This window comes from Pygoscelis adeliae, unplaced genomic scaffold (assembly GCF_000699105.1).
Source record: "Pygoscelis adeliae isolate BGI_AS28 unplaced genomic scaffold, ASM69910v1 Scaffold4, whole genome shotgun sequence".
NCBI lineage: Eukaryota > Metazoa > Chordata > Aves > Sphenisciformes > Spheniscidae > Pygoscelis > Pygoscelis adeliae.
Genome location: NW_008824986.1, coordinates 9,349,243 through 9,372,604, shown reverse-complemented (window position 1 = coordinate 9,372,604; position 23,362 = coordinate 9,349,243). Strand labels below are relative to the sequence as shown.

Genomic DNA, 23,362 nt, shown 5'->3' with positions numbered 1-23,362 from the left:
GCTGCTTCTCACAGACCCGGAACAGGACTTTCATTTACCAGCCTGTAAAATGCAGACAGTAGCACAAGTTTCCTTGCAGCTCGCTGAGCTATGCCTCAGATTCCTCCCCCCTGGCTCTTTCTGACCTTTTTGCTCCCCGAGCTGGACGAGCTCCTGGAAGAAGCCACTGAAACAGATCTTTAACTCTGCACAAGGCTATCAACCCCACAGTCAGCCCTCTTTCCTTGAACGCTTCCCGCAAGCATGCCCTGTGCAGTCCCATTTGTTCAGGGAGAGGTTTGCAGGTAACAACACAATTTTGGAGCCACAGACTTACTTGCCCCAACCAGGCGCTGCAGCAGCTGTGGTCCTGCCCCATTGCAGCCCTTGCACCCTATGCCCACCTCGTGGGGTGAAAGCAGCAGAGGCTATGCAAGAGGGGGCCCTTCTCACAGACTCCTGATGAGCCCTGAGCAAGAAATGACCCCCTGGTTTTATGGGAGAGGGCTCAGAGATCCATTTACAAGCCCTTTTATCTTTCCACCTGCCAGAGAAAAGGGACCTGCGGTGGTGTTTGGCTCGCATTCTCACATCCTCCTCCCACGTACAATAACCAAGTCAGCCCACATTTCCCACAGGAGAGAAGTACATGAAAGCAATTGCTAATAGCTCAGCTGCTGGTGCAAGGCTCTGTGCACTGTCGAGGGAGCTTTTGGCTTTGGGCAGCATGGCAGCATAGAAATTGCCATCAACCACATAAAGAGGAGTCGAGAGACCAACACAGATTGCTGGCCAACAACCTTGGTCTCCTGCCTCCATGGAGGATGCAAAAAGAAGATCAAACCTTATTTAATGATCTCATGTGGCCACTGTGAATGTGAGTATCAAGGAGACTATATAAGCGTGGTTGTATTAGGGATGACTCCCTGGGCCATGGCTGAATTTTACACTTAAGGCAGGGCTTCAGCCCTTTGGGTGAGGAACAGAAGGTCTTTTTCCCAAACATAAAAGTACTTATCCCTTGAGCACAGAAGTGTCTTTCTGCTATCTTTCTCATAACCTTTAGATTAATTTGCTGTTCTAAAATGTTGGTAGGTGATATCATGACAGTTTCCTTTTAAAGAGATTTATTTTACAGATAAATTGCTGATTTGTGCTCTGAAATCTCAGCTACAAGGCTCCACAGCTTTTGGGGGGTCTTGGGGATTAATGTACTAAATTTCTGTTTCTCAGACTGTACTATCTGCTTTTTTTAGTCATCCTGCTATGAGGCATTTCTCCAAGAAGGTGATTTTCCCTCCTGCTCACCATATCCTTGGCAAGGAATGCATTTTAGTTAGCTAATTAAATATAGTTGTATTGTACATCAAATATCAGTAATAATATAAGGCAGTAACGTTATGTCTACTGTGAGAAGAAATTGCATTATATGTCATATCTGTAATACATCACTGTGATAACAATTTGGAGCAGCTGTGCTATTAAATCTTCGCTTGGCAGAGTGGCTAGCAAGCACCAGGGTATGGCAAATAGTTTTTGGGAAAGAGGATACTGTAATGATGAAGACAAGGATCCTCCTTCCACGCACCTTCCCAAAGATGACACAAAGCCTTGACTGCCTATGGAGGAGCCCGTGGAGCCACAGCCTAGCCAGCTGCTCTGCTCCTAGGTCCAGCTTTTACCAGCTTTTTTACCAGCACTCAACCCAAACACGCCCATGTGCTGTCCTTCCCTGGGTTTCTCCTCCCAGCCACATTTCCAGTGCTTGTGCAAGGCTGTGTCCTCAGCTTTCTGCTCCTCCTCTGGCTCTCCAGGGTATTATTGACTCTCCTTTTCTGCATTCTACATCAGCTGGTATAATATAAAGAAAAACTCCTCTGGTCACACACACCTTGTATGTGTTATGTTTCGGGTAGGGCATGCTTACATGTACATCAGAAACTGCTATTTTTTCTCCATTTTGCAGTTTCCTTAACATGAACAATTAAACTTCTATGCTGATTGAATACTAGTGTATCCCAGCATTTCAAGATCTAAACTAACCTAAAACAAATTATGTTTTTATATATGCTTTTTTTTTCCCATCTCAAAGGATTCCAGTGTCTTTCACAAGCTGCAGTCATAGAATGATTAAAATTAAACCCTTTCTGGAGCAGTCAGTAGAAGGCATATTGATAACTTGCCTTCACTACCCATCTCAGTGGAGCAAAAGACGGAAATCTTAGCTAAGCAAAACAGCTAAATGTCAACTGATAGAGGAAATCTGTGGGATGCTCAAAATGCAGTAAATGTAGCCAGTGTTTCTTCTGAAGTGCAGAGAAGTAAATAAAGATATTTTTTGTGGACAAAGTTTACATTGTTCCAAAAAGTGTAGTCTTCTGGAGCATGATAAAAACCTTGTTCATCAAGTTATGATCTCCACCAGATGCATAATACCTACAGTTCTTGATGACCCACTCATCTTCTACCACCAATGTCCATAAGTTACCAACAATGGTCATGAAAAGAAGCAAAAAATATTAAGCATCTATAAGCAGAGATGGGCTCCTAGAAATTGTCAGTAGCCATGTCCAGTTTCACTTGGGCACTGGAGAATGCAAGCACAAGGCTCACATTTATCTCCATTAATATTTTTAGTCAAAGCTTAAAGAACAGTAAAACAAACTAAGCTGTAAGAGAAAATACATATTAGCATTTAGATTAACAGTTATTATCTCCATTTCCCATCACCAGACAACAGTGAAATACATGATGATGGTTTAAGACTTTTTTCAAAAAGGTTAAGGGCTCCCTGAATTCAAAGGGCTGGGAAACACTGGCCTGTAAGATAAATGGCACTGCCCTGACATGTGCTGCATATCCTCAATACATCTGGACTCTAGTTGGAATTAAAATTCATATTGCAATAGCAATTAAAAGACAGAACTAGGTCATAACTGTTGTTCAAGGCACTATGCAAGCAAAGAAAGAACAAAAAAAACCTGAAGCAAGCAGCCTTTGCCCTAAAAATTTCAGCATTGAGAAATTCAGAAATATGAGATAACAAAAAGAGGAGGATACAACAGGAAAATAGAAGTTGGGGTGTTTTAGCAATGCCATGCGATGCGCTTGCCTTTTCACCAAGCAACGGCTGTTACCACTAGGCAGTTCTCAGTTTGCATTATGACAATTTAATATCAAGAAGAGGACAGGGAATGACTGAACTGGCGGATGCTCAGCACTCACCAAGCACTGAACGCTTGCTGGTGTGCTTGGCCCTGTACACACAGGCTGGTGCTGCATGTGTGATACAGTTCTTTACACCTACATACAGCATTGTTTGCAAGAGTCATTTCTGTGGCTGGAAGATTTTTATAAAAGAAACCATAGCAACCCTCCTAAATCTACTGGAGCAGCAGTTAACAATTTGTTATGTCCATTCTGGTACGCAGCTTTTTCTTTTCTCCCGTGAAGTTCTGTATCTCCGTCCAACTAGTTTATTCTATATGGAAAGGATTGTATGAGAGATATATCCACAATGCAGTCTATGGTATATCATACTCAGTGTGACAATGCACATTGTATTATCCACATCCAATTCTAGATGTAGAAAGTGAGAATGAAATCACATTGCTTCAATTCCTTTCTTAAAATTGCACTGAGAAATTTTGTGCTGTTATCTGCAGGCTAGCACAGAACCTCACTGCAGGCTGCTTTTCTGGTTTTGCAATACTGCACAATATTATTAATGAAGGTGAGCACCTGCTTCAATTTAATGGGCATCTGATTTTCATTCACTCAGTCACATGAGCAAAAAGGTGGTTGAACGAAATTTTAGCAAAGTGAGAGCCAGCCACATAGTTGTTGATCAAACCTTGTTTTCAGTATAATTTAGCCTAAAGGTGATCTGTTAACAAAAACTGACTGCACAGGAACAAAGTGCCCTCCTTCTGTAAGACTTTGTGGGGGAACTTTGCCTGGTAAAGCCTGATATTACTGAAAAAAAATTAGAACAAAAATCATTTTAAATGCATTTCCAAAATAGCCCTCACTATGCACAAGAGCTATGGGTAAGATTGATTTACACATATAATCGTCTGTGAATGTATTTGTTTCATCTACATGGCTGAAATGCTGGATGTGAGGAGAGCTGTATCAGCACTGCGCTGGTGACATGGAGAGGAGAGCGGGCTCCTTCTCAGCATCTGAAAAGCAGCAGTTGGTGGTTTCAGAAGAGACAGTAGGCAGAAGAGTTGCAGAGAGTAGCTGCCCACGTGCGGCCACGGGCTCTGCACTTCCCCATGGGGACTTCCGAGCCAGACCATGCAAGATATCTCCCCAACCTGCCTGGTTGTTGTGTACTTGACCTCCCAACTTCATTTTACATGTATGCAGCTCTAAGAGACACTAGAAGTCTAAATCAATAGAAGTATAAAAATAAACACAATCAATGAGATTCAAACAGATAGATTTGAAACACAATCCAAGAGGTGCTCCACACCACCCATGAGGGCTGCAGCTAGCGTTACCTTCTGCTCAGTCTTCTGATATTAAAAACACTTCTTTTTTTTCCATATGTTTATCCTGGGCTATACTACAGGTACAAGGGAAATTGTATCTATATTCTCTTGACTCAATTCTTCATCTTCCAAAGGACTGCCAGAATAACTGGCAATAGGTAATTTTGTCACTGTTTATTGTACGTTTGTTCTGCACCATTACATCCTCTGTTCCTTACAAAGCCTGCACTGATGGTCTTTAATCATCAGAAAAGGTTTATATAAAGGCAGCAAAGATGTATTTTTAGTTGTTTGTGATACATCCCTAGGCAGGACCCTAATTATTAATGGTAATATACCATCAACAAGTCAGGATGCAACACTTAGCAAGAGGCTGTCTATACTTCACAGGGAGTGGAGGAAAGTTTATGCATGCTCAAAATAGATAGTGGTCATCACCATATGCCCAACAGTAGTTTACGCTGAATTTTCCCACTTGCTCCTGGTGGACTGTCAGGTGTCAGACAGTGCCACAGGAGGGGGTCGCAACCGTAATTCCATGGCAAGAACAAAGCTCTCTGGAACATGTTGCCAGGAAATGTGAAAACAGCAAAAATGACAAAGTGGTTGCTACAGAAAAACACCGCAGTATTATTCAGAGTAATTCACGCAGATCACTTGATTTTGACAGCAACTGAAAAGGTTTTTTAAGATTCACCCACAACTGAAGTGAATATCTTGCCAGTAATAGATTAACTCTTTTATGAACTCAGGAAACAATTAAAGACTTGATTGAAAGATAACATGTTTGTCTCTGGGGCCACTGATGCCTCAAACCATGGAAATATCAAACAGTTTCCAACAGTTGTTCGTTACCATAACGGTTAGAGGGAGACTCCAGTGTCTAATAATATTCCTAATGTAGCTTCTCTGAACATAAGCAAATTATACTAAAAAAAATCAAATGGTTTAACCTTTGAAAGCATACCATCATTTACTGCTCATAATGCTAGAGATCATTTTGAAAGACACCACTCAACTAATGAATGAAAATGAACACATTCTTCCAGCTAATTGCACTCACAGCACAATACAGCAATGCATACTACAGACAAGTCAGTTCTTGAAGGCTGTGAAATAAAGGCTTTCAATCAGTGTTTTTTACTCATCTAATATAGCTAATTCAGATCTGGAGGAAATGCTTCATTTGTCAGCCATGGCTACATGACAAGGCTGTGGCATGGACCCTCAATATACTTTACAGCTTAGATTTCTTCAAATGCAGGTTGTAAAACCAGTTGCTTTCTGCCTGTTAGTAATTACTGTCAACCATTAGGTGACAGTTCAGTAGTTATCATCATTTAAATATATTAAGGCTGACATTCAGATTCAGAACTTCCCTTTCTGTAGCTCAGAATGATTTCACCATCTGCAATTCAAACAGAAAAGAGTCTGGGGCTCTCTCCTCTTGCCCCCTACCCGCTCTTCTGTTCAAGAAATCAAATCTTCCTTGGATATCACTAGGTGTCACTACTGGGTGCATGCAAAACAAAAACTGCTCAGGAGCTCGGCTAATTCCTGAACCGATTATCCCACCAGGAGGAAGAAATGCACTTTCCCAAAGAACTATGCAATTCAAAACTTGAGGATGAATCTTTCATGCATGAATTTTACATGCCATGGGATGTGTGACTGACGTGTTACACCATCACACAACTGTGATTAATGCATGCTGCACATCACTGATTGTCATCTGAGACAGGTTTGGGCCTGGGACATGGGTTGGAGTGTGATGATCCTCTGCTCACCTCTCCCTCTCTGGAGAGATACAAAGACAGAAACGTCACATGAAAGAAGAGCAATGTTGTATAAAAAAACAACAGTCTTGAAACATGCCCTGGGGAGATATCAGCTTGGGGTTGGGCTGGACTGCAAAGGGGGTAAGGACTCATGCTCCTCCAGGCCTGGCTGCTCTCAGACACAGAACGGGATTTACAGCAAAGGAACAGGTGGAGAACTAGTAAAAACCTTTATTATAAGAAGTCCATATGCATTGCAGTTTTACCTGTGCAGTTGTCCTATTTAATATGTGTAGTCATACCAGCTCAGCTTTTCCACTTAGAAGCCACTAGGCAGCTAGTAATAAAAGCATATAATTAAGGTAGTTGTGTTGGTTTAGTCTTTTGTTAAGGTTAAAGACCAAACTGAGTAATCCACAATGTCTTGTGGTTCCCTTCCACTGGGGACTGGGTCCTGGTCACACATGTGGCACTGCTGTCCCCAAGGTCCTACCCACAACAAATGTGGCAAGTCCCACCACAAGAACACGCCGAACCATAGGACACATCTGCTCCAGGCTCTGCTCCATAGCCAGCAATCACATCGTGCTACGTTAGCTGAAGTTTGCTACATGGCTCTGACCTGGAGGACCAGTAAAGTAAGTAAGTGGATGATGTTCAGCCAGCACTCGGCTTTCCCAGGGCCATGCTCCCAGATCTTGCTCAATCTGTTCGCTGTGCAGGCTACACGCTGGTTTTTCCAGTCTTTCTGCTTTATCTGCCACAGGCTCCCAGGCAGCTGCAAAATCACAGCTAGAAATTTCCTCTACCTGTGCTTTAAAACTTGCCTTTTATTTTGTCTACTACTTGAGCTTAGAACTGGAGGTCGGTATCGTTTCAAATATCTCATTCCAGCTTAACTACCATTTATACAAGCTTTGCAATGGAAGCCCTAAGTAGGAAACCTCATCACGCTTCCACGTTGATACAGCAAAGTCCATCAACCGTAGCAATGCCACAGCACAAAGGCCGCAATGCGCTGCCTTTGTGTCACCAACCCCAAAGAGCAGCAAAATACCTCTTACACAAAGGAGGCAATGCTGCCAAACCACGAAGAACCTGCTCTTACCATCGCTGGCAGCATGCACACCCATAGCTTTGCTCTCACAGAGCTTCTAACCTGGGGAAATAGCGGAGACTATGCATCCGCCTGCCCTCTGTCTTGCATGGGAAGAAAAGAGACACGGGCATCCTCTAATGAAGAGACATGAGAATGATATGTCAGTGATTACAGAAAACACCTCTTACTGCACATGGTTTGTATGCTCAAAGAAAAAAACCCAGGCTGTTCCAAATGGCCGCACACGTGATTTTTGATACAAAATGAACTGAACCATTCTAAAGCACTTTTTGTGGCCAAATTTTAAAGACTTTTCAATAAATTTGCATGAACAGCCATCTCTAAAACTCACGAAAGGTGGTAAAAATTAAAATGGGCACCTGGCCTCTGCCTATTGCCACAAGGAGATCCTTGAACAAAAATAGTGCATGTGATTTTTTTTTTTTACAATTCAACAAAAGAGAACGGATGTAGAAAAAAGTACCCTCAAAACTGGTTATAAAGTTGAAGTTAATGTGCAACCAATGCTTGTGGCGTTGTCCAAGGATTAGGAATCGTGTTGCTCCTGCCATTGCCAGGGGTCAGGGGACAGAAAGGGACTTACCTGGAGAGACTTAATGCTCCTACTGGGACCCTGCATGGAGTAAGCAAAAAGAAGCGCTGCTGCCAAGGGTCACTCCAGACTCTCCCCTGGCAGCAGCTGCCAGTCTGCCCTACCAGCCTCTTGGCACTGGTCATTTTATTGCCTCCAGCACTCTGCTGCCCAGAACAGCCATTTAGCCTCAGCTTTAAACTGTTTCTATACGATGTCTCTGTGCAAATAGATGCTAATAATATAGCGTATCTCATTTGCAAATACAAAACACTAAAATCTTTGCCATGTATTGAAGCTGAGTAAAGAATAAAAGTTCATTCTTGATATCTCAATGCAACAAACAAAAAGCCAACAGGTACTTAATACCAACTTCACTTAACTGTAAGTCTTGTGTACCATCTGGAACCATCATTCATTGCATTTTTACTTCATTTCTATTTTGGCCCCTTCAGGGTGCACAGAAGAGAATGTTTCCACAGAGGAAGCATCTTAACATAGCAATGACTGCAGTGATTATAAAGTAACATTCATATCCACACTACCACTGCTGGCATCCAGCACAAACACAGGTTGATGGCTTGCAGAGCACCAGGAACAGTTCATGACTATTTATACTTCTCAACCCTATCGTACCAAAAACTTCTAAGTAATTAGTTTTCCATCATTTACAGATGCACTGCCTGGAGAAGGGCACACAGGTGCTCCCAAGACCCATCCTGGATTACAGGGCAGCACTATATGGTCTGGGAGTGGAAAGCTCAGAGGTGCCAAGCTGGGCTGATGAGGAGGGCAACACAACCACAACATTTATACAAATGCATTTTTCCCAAGTCAGAACTGCAGGTGTTATTTTGGCAAGTTCAGAGACCATAACAGCAATAAAAATATTCACAGGACGTTACCACAAAACCCATGTATTTCAATCAGAAGGATGAACAATATTTATCAACATCACTTTTAGGGACACCCAAATGTACTTTATGAGACATCAGGTGTCATAGTGATTTTTTGCTAAAGTTACATCCTATCCTAAAATAAGAAAAGTTTATATACCTCGTACCAAAAAGTAATCTACAAATACAGTCAACAGGGTGAGTAGTGCTATTTCCGCTGCAAGCACATGTCTAATAAAATGTGGGGTTTGTACCTTCTTACTGACACATTTAATACATTATTCCATTTTTCTCTTTTATACTTTTAGAAGCAAACCAGACATTTGATAAAGTCTAATTTAATATTATCACTAACACTTTCAAACACATTACTAAAAACTGTGTTGCTAGAATTACATTACAGAAAAAACAGGTAAAACAGACACTGTTATCTCCTTGAAAAATATGGGCCTTATGCTACAGCACCTACTGATGTGAGTCTATTGAAACCAACAGGATTATTTACATGAATAAGGATTACTCCCATGATTAAGGAGTGTAGGATTACATCCATTGTTCGCATATCTCCTGTTATTTACATATCCCTATTTTCACCTCTTGTTTTTTTCTTAAAACATAGGGCATTTAATTACTGTTAGCCCTAGATATCATTATGCTGTACTTTCATCCATTTAAAATTTGGCTGTCTTTTGGATGTCAAATGAAATGCTTTTATGATCAAAACAAAGAAAATAAAGTAGAAGCAGCAGAATTTGGACTACGTAATTAAAAACAAACAAATAAAAAGAGGGAGAGCTTGTTATCCACAATCAAAACTTATTCATGATTCATTTCATATTCACGCTCCTATCCATGGCATCTGCTCTTGGGAGGTGATTATTTATATCAATTTTTTGACTGTGCCAAGTAGTGAGTTACCTGAGAGTCCTCAGGCAATGCCGATAGTATCACTACTAGAAAATAACAAAAATCAGACAAACAACTGAAACAAATATTATAGGTAAGTATACTGATAATGAATAATAAAGCAAATAAATTTGATGTTTTTCACCTTAAAAAGAAGTAGTAAGTCTAGCCTGAGTTCATCACTGCCATATGCTTTACATACAAAATATATCTCCTTCCTATCCTTAGAAAAATTGTGTAAGTTACCAATGCTTTTCAGCTATTTTATGATACCACAGAATAGTTAGTGCATGGTAAGAATGTTATGCAGGTTTCAGTTCCTGTTCCCAACCCAATCAGAAATGTATTTAGCTGAATAAAGAGCAACAACACAAGTTACACTTACAACAGGGAACCAACATTTCTTATGAAAAGCAACACATGTTCTTTCAGATTCTCCAGTTTGACACTGAATTACATTAGTCTCAGTTTTGGCTGCAAGAAATCAGACTTGGATCATAAATATACTTTGTTTTAGTAGTGTGCTACAGGGATTTGAAAATTTAAATAATACAAGTTAATTTAAGAAGGCTTGATCATAACTTTAGTGTCAGTTCTGTAGATACTGTTTACATGTTTTCTAGAGTTAAAAATAAAGATATTGCATGCCTTTTTAGGCTTCCTTAAGTCATTTTCAAAGCAAAAAGAATGCAGACTGTTTTTAGAAAGACTGGTAAAACACTGCATGTTATAGTTACCGTAAACTGAAAAGAGCTTACAGCAGATTCAGAAAACGTCAAAAGTTGCACAAACTTACCGGAGCAACCTGTTTTCTTCCAAGAAGAGTAGTTTATGGTCAAGTACATTTGAGTTACAAAAGACTGTGTTTCCCGGGTCCATTTTGCATAAGGCTTAACCTGAAACTCCACCCGACTGTGTCGGGCACAGCGGAGGCACGGAGGTTTTCCCTCTCCAGAAGGCATTTCGGTGCTCTCCGGGGATGTGCGATGGCCCGAGTGCGGCCGGGCCAGCCGCCACTTGTTGCAATGGTAACAGGAAAAGCCAGGATCTGCCTGCTCAGGCTGCAAGAGCATGAATAATTCATGCCTTCCACCTCCCCGCATTAGCATGCTGCTCAGGCAACTCCAATGAAGCAATTCATTTTGTCTTTTGTCTTCGGGAAAAGCTTGCTGGATTAATGAGGGTTATCTGTGATGATAAAACCTGGGCCTGCTGATTTATTTAGTCTGATTGGTTAAAATTTGTGTCCCTAAATGCAGGTTTTACAGCTGGAATAGAAACTCAGTTGTGCCTTCCCAACCTTAGGCAGGCAGGCACGGGTCATTCGGCTACAGCAACAATATCTAGCTATAGCACATGAATGTTTCATTTTCTTGACTTAAATATTGAAGCTGGGCTCTTTGTTTCTGAGTGCTTCTTGAGGAAAGTTAAGAGGAAATCTCCAAGTATGCTGCTCGCACGTGGTTTTGCACATATTTCTGTAATGACCTCTTGGACTGCTAAATAGCTAACACCTGGCTTCCAAAACGTTTGCATTCTAAGTACAAGATATGGAAAAAAAAATCTGCAATGAAAACCAACAAAAATATAATTTACTTTTAAAAAAAAAAGTCTTACATTGCAGTGTTATTTTTAAAATAGGGTTTTGAAGGTGATATTTTAATTTTTATTTAGGTTTTTAAATAATTAGCAGTGGCACTATTTCTCAATGTTTACCATCTAGAAATCTACAATAACTGAAAATAATAACAATAAAATAATAATAATTCTGATTAATTGATCACAAAACTAATAATTGAACACAATGAAGGATTTTTTAATCAATTACCTATGCAGTTATATAACGCATTATTGGGATGTATAACATTTTATCTGACACTGCTAAGAGCACTGGAATATTGTATTAGTTTTGGTATCCATATTGTAAATAGGACACTGGCAAATAAGAGAGTGTAGAAAATAGCTGCAGAAATTATTTGAAATCGCTAAGGAAAAAGGTCTTAAAAATATGTGATTCAAGCTGGTTTGTGGTGAAAAAGGATATTGAGGGTTAACTTGACTACAGTGTACAAAGGGCTTTACAAGGAGAAAATACCTAGAATAGAAGTACTTCTGAGGTACATATTTCTAACGGAGGAGGTGATTACCTACTACAAAAGTCTACTGAGTACACTAGTGACCTCTACATTTCCTAGATACCTTTCTGGAAGACATGCTTTTGCCAAAAAAATGACAGGAAGTTATTGGACTCAGAACAAGCAAAAAGACTTAAAATGTAGAGAACATAAGAACAAATTCCTTAAAATCCTCTTAGCATTGTATTGTGTTCATGTAGTTCATTGAAGCCTACAGTACATATCTTTTTATCAGTTGAGTGTAGCGATTTGGGTAATCTTTAAATAAAAAAAAAATTGCATTGATTTTAAGATTTTATCCAGAGAACCACTACACTGTAATGCAAATTAGGCTGATGAACATTTCATGGCAGACTTCATACTGTTTGCTGCTGAGCCTTTCTAGAACAACCCAGGTGGACACACTTTTCCTCCTACCATTTTCTCATCATTCCAGTTAAGACAAGAAAGAAAAACAACTTGGAGTGCAAGAATATGAAATAATTTGATTTTGCCTGAGATCTTTTAAGTAAAGCTTATTTCTGCCTCTGACATTCTTATTCTAGACTGGTTTAGACTGAGAAAAGCACCACTTTTTTCAGTGTTTGAGGTAGATGGGATTAAATGACTTTCAAGACTTTAATCACTATCTTAAAACTGCAGCAGGGACAGAAGCATTTGTGAGAATCTGTAGATTTTGGCACAAACTAGAACTTGCTGTTTCTTCCAGATTGCAGGTGCAGTAAGGTTTCAAGGTGGTGATTACAGAGATCACTGCTGAGGTCACCCCCTCCTATGGTGGACTTCTAACAATGGCCAAATAACATGTTTTCACCTAAAATAACGTTATTTCTTCACCTGCACTAAATGTTGAAAATGTCCTTTAGGATATGTGCAACATTGAAGGAAAGGTTAGGCATAAAGGGAGAAGATAGCCAGATACTGGTCGACTCAGTCCTGGGATACATTTCCCCGCAGGATGTACCGAGACTGAATTTGCTCTTCATTCTGTACATATAATGATATCTCTGGCTGCAGCTGTGGAAGGGGATTATGCAGGTCGATATCAGCAGAACAGCTTCAGCAATGAAGTCGGCATGTCCTGCAACTTCTTTAGAGGTCTCCAGGCAGATGGTGAACAGGAATGAGTGCAAAAGGTACAGAGAAGGAAAAGGAAATAGCTGTCTATTTGTAGTGCTTGGGGACATGGTTTAGTGGTGCTACATTAACAGTTGGACTTGATGATCTTAAAGGTCTTTTCCAACCGAAACTATTCTATGATTCTATGCTATGCGAGTTTTGCCTGAAAAATTGATTGACACAGTTGTAGCTCAGACTACCCATTCAGCCAATGTCACGTATGCAAGTCAGTGACAAATTATGGTTGACTGTGCTTGAAAGCTACAGAAATGTTGAGTAGCATGAGCAGGAAGATGGGGTTCCTATCCATTGCCATCAAAATATCATCTTTTAGTGCTGTTGACAGTTTAATAGCTACTTCTGTACGTTGGAGAGCATTGTGAAGTACTGCCACTGTATTATTAACCTAGGCTGGCACTTTCCTGCAAATGCAGAGCAAAAACCACGCAAATGGAGCTTCTGAAATAGTTTAAGATTAAATGTGTGCTGTTCAAAACGTGAATAGTATCTCTCTAATTGCGTTTCAGGAGGACCCAATAACACTTTAACCCCCAATTATGTTATCAGATATTTTTTCAGATCAAATTGATTCCATTCCATTTTAAACATCCAGATGATGGCATTCAGTTCAAATCAAGCATTTTTAATTCCATTTGTTTCCTCTAGGCAGCTGAGATGGGATGTGGATACGGGGGAGCTACGCAGCCTCCCACTGACCATAGTGCTCCAGTTGTGGCTATCAGAGCTACATCCCTTTACCCTGCTCACAAAAAAATGCCTTTGTGCAAAGTTGCATCCCTGTATGTAATTACTTGAAATCATTCCTAGAATATACTAAGTTGCATCGTACCTTTGAAATGGTTTGCACGGCCCCAATCTGTCACAGTTCAAAGAAGACGTGTATAATATCACACAGATTGAGCATATTGTGTAGCTGGGGAGGGACAGGGTGACCGTGTGACTACAGAAAAGATTTGGGATTCAGGAGATTGGAGTGTGACTGTCTACTGATACCTTTAAATTAGCTATCACTGTAGTATCTGGTTTCTGTCAAGGTATTGCAGAAAATCAGTGAGATGCATCTAAGAGGTTAGTGAATCAATTCTCTGCTCTGCCCATGGGCTGACCCTTCCCTCTTGGCTGTCTTTCAGCTTGTCACCTCAGTTATTTGGCTTTTTATTTGTTGTTCCTTGGCACCATTGCCAGGCCACGTGTTCCCTGCTGAGAGGCCTGTCTACGGCCGCCACCTGCCCAAGGTGGCCCCTATCCAAGGTGGCCAAGCTGGCTTTGGGACCGGACACCAAATGGTGGCTCTTCTGGCACGTGGCACCAGGAGGGGCAATGCTCCAGGACGACTGAGGACATCACCATTAACCAGCCCTGGAGAGCCATGGTAATGGGGTGGCAGACTTGCCAAAGCCAGGGTTGTGCATTCTGCTGTGACATTATTTCCCATCTGTTTTTTTGAAGTACCAGAAAAACAAAGCATTACAAAAATGTCAAGCTGTGAAAAGAAAAGTCAAAAGCCAGAAAATTCAAAGTTAATGCTGATTCTTTAACTCAAGTCATTAACTCAGAGGCATGCCTGAAGTCTGGGCAGAAGCCTTAGCTGAACTCGTGCTGGTTTGTGTAACCAGCTGAGGATTTGCACATCCAAGGGGGCACAGATTCATATATGAATATAGGAGGGGAACAGGGACTGGCTGAGTTAAGAGGCTGGATGACACTGGTATGTGGAAAAAGGGGTAACCAAGAGACAGATTTCCTGAGAAATTAGATGGGGGAAAGGAGGTGAGAGAAGAGATAAGCTCATCCCAGAGACTGGCAGAAAAAGAAAGATTAAGGACACTGACAAATGAGAAACCCAAGAAAGAAGACATGAGTTAAAAGGTGGTCAGGGAAAGAAAGAAGTCCAGACAGGAAAGATAGGGAATAATTGTGGGGAAAAACCACAGAGAGTGAGAGGAGAGCGACTTGGATAGGGATTTGGTATCGATCTGGCACAAAGATGGGGACTGGAATGAAAATGAAAGGAGAACAACGATCTCTCAGAGGTGAAGAAATGTAATTAGGACCATGAGAGACTGAAGAAGAAAAATCAAGAGGGAAAAAAAGCTCACATTTGGTGGCAGTGGACAGAAGAATCAGAGCATATTAGATTTGTTCCTCTTTGGTAACCGTGGTGGGACAGGATTCAAGTCTCCATTCCTCTCTCTGCCCAGGACATTTCACATATTGAGCCTGCTAGCTGAGTCCTATCCTTAATTTCTGCTTATTATTTCAAAAATTCAAATTACACACAAGAAATAGAGAAATAGAGACTAAAACAATCATCAAGGCTTGTTTGATTGATAAAACACCCCAAAGTAAGGAAATACTAAAAAAACTGAGGGGGGAAGGTTTTTGCAAACCCTGTGATACATACATATATTGCCCTTCTGTTCAAGATCTTAGAGCATTTTGGCTCTTTGAAAATACACACAGCTGGATGCTTACATTTAATTAAATAGTTTTTAAGATAATGGCAACAGCAGTTTCAACATAATTCACAATTAAAAGCAATCAAACCCAAAATTTAAAATTGCTCTTATTCAAATATCTAGCATCAGTAATAGCCTATATAGTTTCCAATGAAATGGGAGTCATAAAACTACATTCCAGAGTTTACAGTTGTAATAAGTACAGATTTATGGGCAATAAGGAAGTATCTATGTGTACCTTCTTGTGCCTCTCATTTATTAGGCTAAAGCTGAGACATCCCCAAAAATATCTTTAATTAGTTTAAGCACTTAATTTAACAAAACAAGCAGTTTAAACAAATACAAACTACTATTCTTCAGCCACCATGTACATGAAACAACTATTATTATTTTTGCGAGATTAATAAAGTCACAGGTGATTTTATAACAACCTAATTAAAGCATAATTTAAACCTAAGAGCAAGGATGTTTTTGCATCAGCACTGAGTCAAGGGAAAGAAAATATTATTTGTTAATAAATACCATAGTACTGTTTTTGTATAATTACTCTATGTTTGTAACGTGTATGAAGACACTTTAGAAAGCAAGTTCCTTTGCCTATAAAGACATGCAATAAAAGTACTTGTGTAATTTTTCCCTTGAATAAACAAGAACATATTTTCTGTTCCATCATGTAATCCATGCATTAAGGAAGAACAGTGCAATGATGAGAAAATAATTGAAGTTAAAAAGTCAGGAAAAAATACTGATAAGTGGATTGAGGGGATAGTTTGCTGGCTCACATTTCAGATGCATTACATAAAGTGGCTAAATATTTGCATGGAGTGTAATTAACTTTTTTTTTTCCCCTATAGTAGAACATGGCGTTACAAAATACTGAGCACATTCAGCTACAATAAAATCGGTGGGAAACGAAGAGACCCAACATTTTTCTCAATCCAGGTCAGAGCCCTTTTGGCTGCAATCCAGTATTGGATCTCTTGCAAGCCCCCTTCTCTGCAGTGGTTTTTAAGAGATGAACATGGGCTCAGAATTCCTATTAGTGGACCCAGCTGGGGGGCCTAAATTCCCACAGCCTTTTGTAGCCATCTCAAGAGATGATGAAGTTTCTTTAACTTATCAATAGACAATCCAAAAACTGGATTGTAAAAGGAGAAGGAAGTGGCAGTGCAATTTTGCAAAATCACCAAGAAAATGTGGATAGCAAATGTCTCCCTGATAAACATTCATACAGCAACAGGGAGCTGAACTGTGCGTTATTGGTCTTCAGCAATTCTGTAGCAATTGTTCCCACAATGGTTTCTTCCCATCATTATTCATCGAGTTACTTCTCTGAACTTCATTTAGATATCATTCTGTGAATACCATTATTTTAAGAATATCAATAGTAATTGGTAACTTCAAATACCTTTCGCATGGACTTGAAAATTCTAAACATTGGCAAAGTATTTTACTGCAGTTAAGAGTTACTATCCCAAAGGTCTGCTACAATGCAGGTGAAATCTTGGCTCTTTCAGAGGCAATAGCAGGCCTGCCCACGCCTTTATAGGTCACCAGCCTATACCAGCAGCCTTATTTGCCCCATCCTTTTAATGCCATCCACTCATTACTTAGATATGAGGGATATCTTTCTGTTACAGACCTCCACAATGCCCATCCCTATGGGCCCTCATTCTCTGTTTAATACTTGTTGAATAAGTCATTAATCACCACCACCTCAGCTAAAGAACAAGACTTCAGAGCTGGTGGTCGATAGGAGGCAAGAGAAACTGCAGTTGCCTTCAACTGCAGAAGTAGGACCTCGAGATCAGCAGCATGGGAGAGATGCACGCCCAATGCCTCATCTGATGTCCACCACCAGAGACCCTGATGCCCAAGGAAGACCCCGTGGAACTGCTGGAGTGGGACAAGGAATAAGGGAGGGTGTCTCATGTTAAATTTACTGTGAACTGTGATAAAGGACAACATCATATTCACAGATATGAGAAAGAAACAAGAGGCTTTGTTTACAAATGTCCTTAAAACTTGGAGTGAAAGATCCCTTCCTTTTTGTTATTAAAAAATAATGCCATCTAAATTCTTCATTGTACTTCTTTGTTATTGCTGCAGAGACTCTTATGAAGAACTGTCCGTATCGCACAGCCTGGACCGTAGCAATCAGCTGCACAGAGCAACTCTTCCGTACAACAGATACAGCCTACCATTTAATGATTCGTGTTAATGGGCAATTTGTACAAAGAGGAAATATTTGCTTTTTTGACTCATTTTAGTTTCTCATGATAAATAGAAAAATAAATTGATGTGCCAAGTAGCTAAATTGAGAAAGCACCTGTAATGGCCTCTATTTCCTCAAATATTTATCTCCCAAACATTTTTAAAATTTAAACATAAACTATTTAATTGCTAATAAACCATTTGATATTAATTGGGTTCAAGTAGTAAAATAGAAATATATTTGGTAACTGGCTGTGCTGTTCATGGGTCCTGATTAGCAGTACTGTTGGACTTGGATTATATCTTCATTGTTGTGTCACCAACAGAAAACTATTACAGTTTTAAAGAATTCTAAACACTTAAATGAGAACAAAGAGAAGGAGATGAAGTTATGATCTCTTACATAGATGCAACCATTTAATACTGCCTTTGCTTCCCAGAAACAGTATTATCCAAGGTTATGAAGAGACAAGTCCTACCATTAGTTCATATAATTTGATGTAAGCACCACTGGAGTTAGAGTCAAATTCAGTGCTTTTTCCTGCACAACATTTCTAAGGTCTTTCTGAGACAACAAATGTAAGAGTTTTGCCATTTAACTGCACATTGCAAAGTGCTCATGTTGGTCTTGATTAACCTCTGTCTTGGACTATTAGAAACATCCCTCTGACCCTGACAAATCCCAAACCACCTCACTTATAGCCATCCTTCTTTGCAGATAATTTTTGTGGCTCATTGCTTCAGCCAAATGACTCCTCTGTTCGCAGCCCTCCACTGGCTGCTCTTCCCTATCGCTTCAAACACACTGTTACAGAGATGTTGATCCTTGCCTCTGCTCTGATACTAACACAGGCTTGGCTGCTGCTGTGTCATACCTCTCAGTTTTGAATTGCATTTCATGCCAGTCTTAATGGACTGAAAGAATTCCCCTCTCAAAATCTAAAAGGAGACCTGATTTTCCTCTTTCAAACCCTCCCTTAAAGGTCACGTCTGCTGCAACTCCTGCAGAGAAAAACACCAAACACCCTGATAATGGTCAAGGAACTAACATCCCAGGACAGCGCTTGTGATCCTCACGGTAACCTTGTATTTCTCTCAGTTTTTGTGAGAGCCACCCATATTTTCCCAGCTTTTACTTTGACAGTAAATTCTCTGGCACCATTACCACGTTTCAGTTTCTGTTAAGTGCCTATCCCAATGAACTGAGACGCCTGGCTGGTACTGCAGTACAGACAGGCCCGTGATTCTCAGTTTGGAAGCCACACCAACATAAATGATCGTTTCAGACCAGATTGATTTAATGCTTTCTCTTTCATATTTTCATGGGTTCATTCAGGGCTCACAAGGGAGGTCAGCAGAAAAAAAGTGGTACGTGTGAATCAGGAGCAAGCCTTTACAATATCTGTAAAATTTCTCAGTTGATGTTTAGCAAATTGTCTTCTCCACACAGTTCACAGGATCCCAGGATAATCCCAGTGGGAAGGGACTCGGGAGGGCTCAGGTCCAACCCCTGCTCCAGGCAGGGCCAGCTCCAGGGTCAGACCTGGCCGCTCGGGGCTTTACCCCAACAGGTCTTGAAACCTCCAAGGATGGGGATGGCACAGCCTCCCAGGGGAACCAGTCCCTCTGCTCCACTGCCCTTGATCATGGTAATTCTGCAGATCTAGTTGGTTTGCTCAGAAACATGCAGATTCGCAGCCCGAGAGGCTGCACTGATTTCTAACAGAAATCTACGAAACACACAGACAAGAGAAAGAAAACCCTGTTTGCCCACTACAACTTTGGAATTGCTTATATGATAGAATAGCATTAGATCACAATTTTAATATTACCTGTGCTGTTCGGTTCTCCCATTATAGTTTAAAAACAGAAATTATTCATTTTTTCAAATAAGATTATGAAAACATACATGCTACCACAAAGCACGAGAGCAAGCCTAGGACAGTATCCTGCACTCTCATTTACTGATCACCGTTTCCTACTGCTGTAACTTTTCTTTGGGTCTGTTTTAGTGAGAAGCTCTTCAAAGCCATCCTGGATGAAACCTTGGCCTCACTGGAGCAGATGGAAAATCTCCCATCAGCTGCTACGAGGTACAAATCCTGTATCATCTTTGCTTTGCCATGTAAATTGCTAAGGCTCCCCAAGGTGTAGAGGGTTTGATTACTTTGTCGTCTGCAGCAACTGGGTCTCATATAAAAGAAATTTACAGGCACAGTAACCTGCTCGACCTTAAACAATGAGCAACAAAAAGTAATTCCATTGTGTAGTGTATGGGGTTTCACATTTTCCCTTTGGCCATAGTACCATCTCCCAATTCAAGTAAGTAAATTAATTCCCAGATATAAACTTCCAAAGGGCTTTCTTCACTTCTCTGTGTCTTGTTGCCTGATTTTCTAAGGAATTCATGACCTTCGTAAATAATTCAAAAGGGAAGAGTGAACCAGGAGATGACAAAAGTTTTTCTGACTGCAACTGTTGCTAGAAAGGGTGTCGTTTCTGAAGAGGTCACATTAATGGCAGGCCTCTAGTAAATTAAAACTTAAACAGGTCAATGAGGTTGACAGCTACGATTATGCACTGGAACTCAGGAAAACACAACAGTGATTAAGGATAACACAAATGCTATTCCCATATCTAAGGTGTAGGTGACTGCATTTTAATTTTTTTCTCACGATAGAAATAAAACGTGAAAATATGTTCTGCAGAAATCAAAGGCAGAGGGATCTGTTAGATTAAGAAACTATGCATTGATTCCGTCTTAAAATTTTGCTGCACTAAAAAAAAAGATTAAATGGCAGGCAAGGAAGGAATCTATATTTCACAGAAGATGATCCACACACTGTGTCCACTCAGAACAATATTGGGAAGATGCTTTTGGTCTAGAGGTCTGCCGGCTCATCCTCATAGGTATGTACATTTTTCATGTACATTTTCTTTCGGGCAGAGTTCATGCCAGATTGTCACATGAAAGGCTGATGGACCTTTCAAGAGTGAAATATACATTAGAGGGCTAAACTGTGAGATAACTATGTATATATTTGACATACATGTTCTGAAAACTTCAAGTTAATTAAATATTTTAATTTAATTACATACCAACAAAATATCTTCCAGTCTTGGAAAAAGACAGCTGCAAACTTCTGTCTGCAGGATGCAAGCCTGCTGTGTATACACACAGAGAGTTGGAAAGCTAAAGGGTGATCAGATCTGTGGCACAGTGGAACATCTTCCATGGAATCATGAAGGTAATTGTATGAATGTGGAAAAAAAAATCTTATTGCTCTTTAAAACTTCATATCAATTTCTTATAGGAACTGTACACATTTTACCATTGTCTGCTCTTGTAACAGTTATTTAATTAAGTGTTTCTCCTTAATGCACTGTTTCAGTTGCTGTCGGTATTGAGCAGGTCCTTCCGAAAGAAGCAATCATAAACTGCTAGATGGGTTTACTCAGCTGTGGCACTTCTAAGCTGATTTAAGCAGTCTGTCAAAATTGAGTTAAACTAATTAATTCACTGGAGAACTTTGCCTTCTCTGAACTTAAGTAAAAAGCGATGCAAATTCGGGGTAATCAGATCCACTTTTTTCCAGACAAAGTGATCTAAATTATTTTAATAATGCTGAAACATGTACTCTTTCTAATACAGAGGGGCAGATTGCTGAAGACAGAATACCTCTCTACTGCAAAAATCCAGAGACAGACAACCTTATTCCTATCACACTGGAACGAATTTCCTCCTCAACGGCGGCTTCTGCATTTCGGGTGCTCGGCCACACCATGCAGACTCCATTTAACAGCCCAAACTGTTGCAGGACTGTGAAGAGCATTGCAAGTAAAGAATAAAAGACAATAGTAGCTGGATTACATCCACATCCAACTGTCAGAGATGCTGAAGCGGACAATTGCCTTCTGGTTCTTACTAAGGATTTTTCAGGTTTTAAGTGCTTCCCTGATAGCTTGGTACACAATTATAGGTGGATTAGACAAAGTGGTAATAGGGTATTTTTGCTCTAATCTTCTCTCAATTGTTAATATTAATTAAAGGACTTTTTCCTCTTCATTACACAATAAACATGAACCACTTCTTAAAAATGAGCATTTTAGCTTACTAGCTACATAGTGCTGCTTTTTTCAGCAACTTTTTTTTTTAAATTTTTTTTTTTAAAGAACCTGTTCTCACAGGAGGCCTGTGAGAACAGGAGACAACCCCAGCAGAAACCATGGTAGGAGCATGGCATGCATTACCACTAGGTGAAGATGACCTCATCGATGACCTCATCACATCCAGAACTGGCTGCAACACCTATCTCCTCAAGTTGGTTTTCCCTTAATACAACTGTCAAACTCTTGCACAAAAAGACAGCACGAAATCTTCAAAGTAATCAAGCCATCTCAGCCAGAAACTGGGAAGAAGTGAGGTACAGATTTATTGGTCTATCCGAATACCTGAGGAGGTTTTTGATATCTCTGATAAAGCACAGATTCTCATAAAGAGTGGTCCTATGGCCATGTCAGAGTGGATTTGGCTGTGAGATACCAGCAGCTGGCCATTCTCTTTGCAAACTTGCAGCACCTCACCGCAATCACAAATCTTCAGCTTTTTGAGTTATTTTAAACATACCCTAGATGTGAATTATGAGCGTTTGCCATAGAGTGGATTGCTTTGGTAGATGGTTTCATAGATGAGTTTGCATTTACTGCAAACAACTGCAAACTTTTACTGCAAAGCAAACACTGAATTGACATTTATTACACACTCAGCCATGACTAGCAAGAGGGATTTTCCACCTTGCTTAGGAAAGACCCCACAATACAAGCTAGCTTTCAGAAGACATTTCTTTTTGACTGCTCAGACTAATAGCACAGAAGTAAACTAATGAAAGAAGTAGTAAAAAAACCCTATTATTATTAGGAGCATACTTGTAACAAGGTTCAATGATAGCCAGCCCAGGTAGCACATCACAGAGATTTTTCTTGTAGGTTGGATCAACTTTGGTTTAACCCACCAGCCGAAAAAAACACCCTATCTTTTAGAAAAATAATTCACACAATAAGCTCTCTCAGTAATGTGGGCAGCTGGATTAATGCATGAACAACAGCAGCCCCCATGCAAACCACCACTGTGTGCCAAGCACACACAGGTGCAAAGATTTCTGAGGTTGCTTTGGGATGTTTTGTACATTGTGGGGAGAAGAAAGAAAAAAAGTGGAGAAACAGCAAGAAAAGGCAGCAAGGAGGCATTACCCAGGGCCACAGAAGAGCTGCAGAGCTGCCCAGAGATAAAGCTAAGAAAACGTTGCTGGTACTGAACATTGGGTAGAGGGGGATCAGCGTGGTGAGCGAGGAAATGGTCTCCTACAGCTCAAGCCCTGCTGCGCTCAGGGAAACGGGAGTTTGAACGTGCCTTATAAACAAACAGGGGTTCATCAGAGGACCCCATGACTCTATCATCGCTTTCTCATCCTAATGGAAACAGCCTGCAGTACATCAAATATTGGCTTAGCGCTCCAAACAGAAGGGATAACACGGATATTAGACAGAGCCATGCCTTTAACTCATTGAGTGCATTTTTTGTGATTGCTTCTCAAACAATAACTTTTCTGGTTTCCAATGCCCTAGGTAGGGGAGAAAAAATGAATGATATTACAGATTAGAAAAT

General features: G+C 40.3%; 1 protein-coding gene across 1 annotated transcript in view; it reads right to left on the bottom strand.

The window, feature by feature from the left end:
* Positions 1 to 10,711, bottom strand: part of LOC103918523 (chromosome unknown open reading frame, human C10orf90) — a 74,103-nt gene extending 63,392 nt beyond the window's left edge. The window contains exon 1 of the mRNA XM_009325860.1: positions 10,546 to 10,711. Within this exon, the coding sequence (XP_009324135.1) occupies positions 10,546 to 10,711 (166 nt within the window). The remainder of the gene's footprint in view (positions 1 to 10,545) is intronic.
* Positions 10,712 to 23,362: the final 12,651 nt, after the last annotated feature.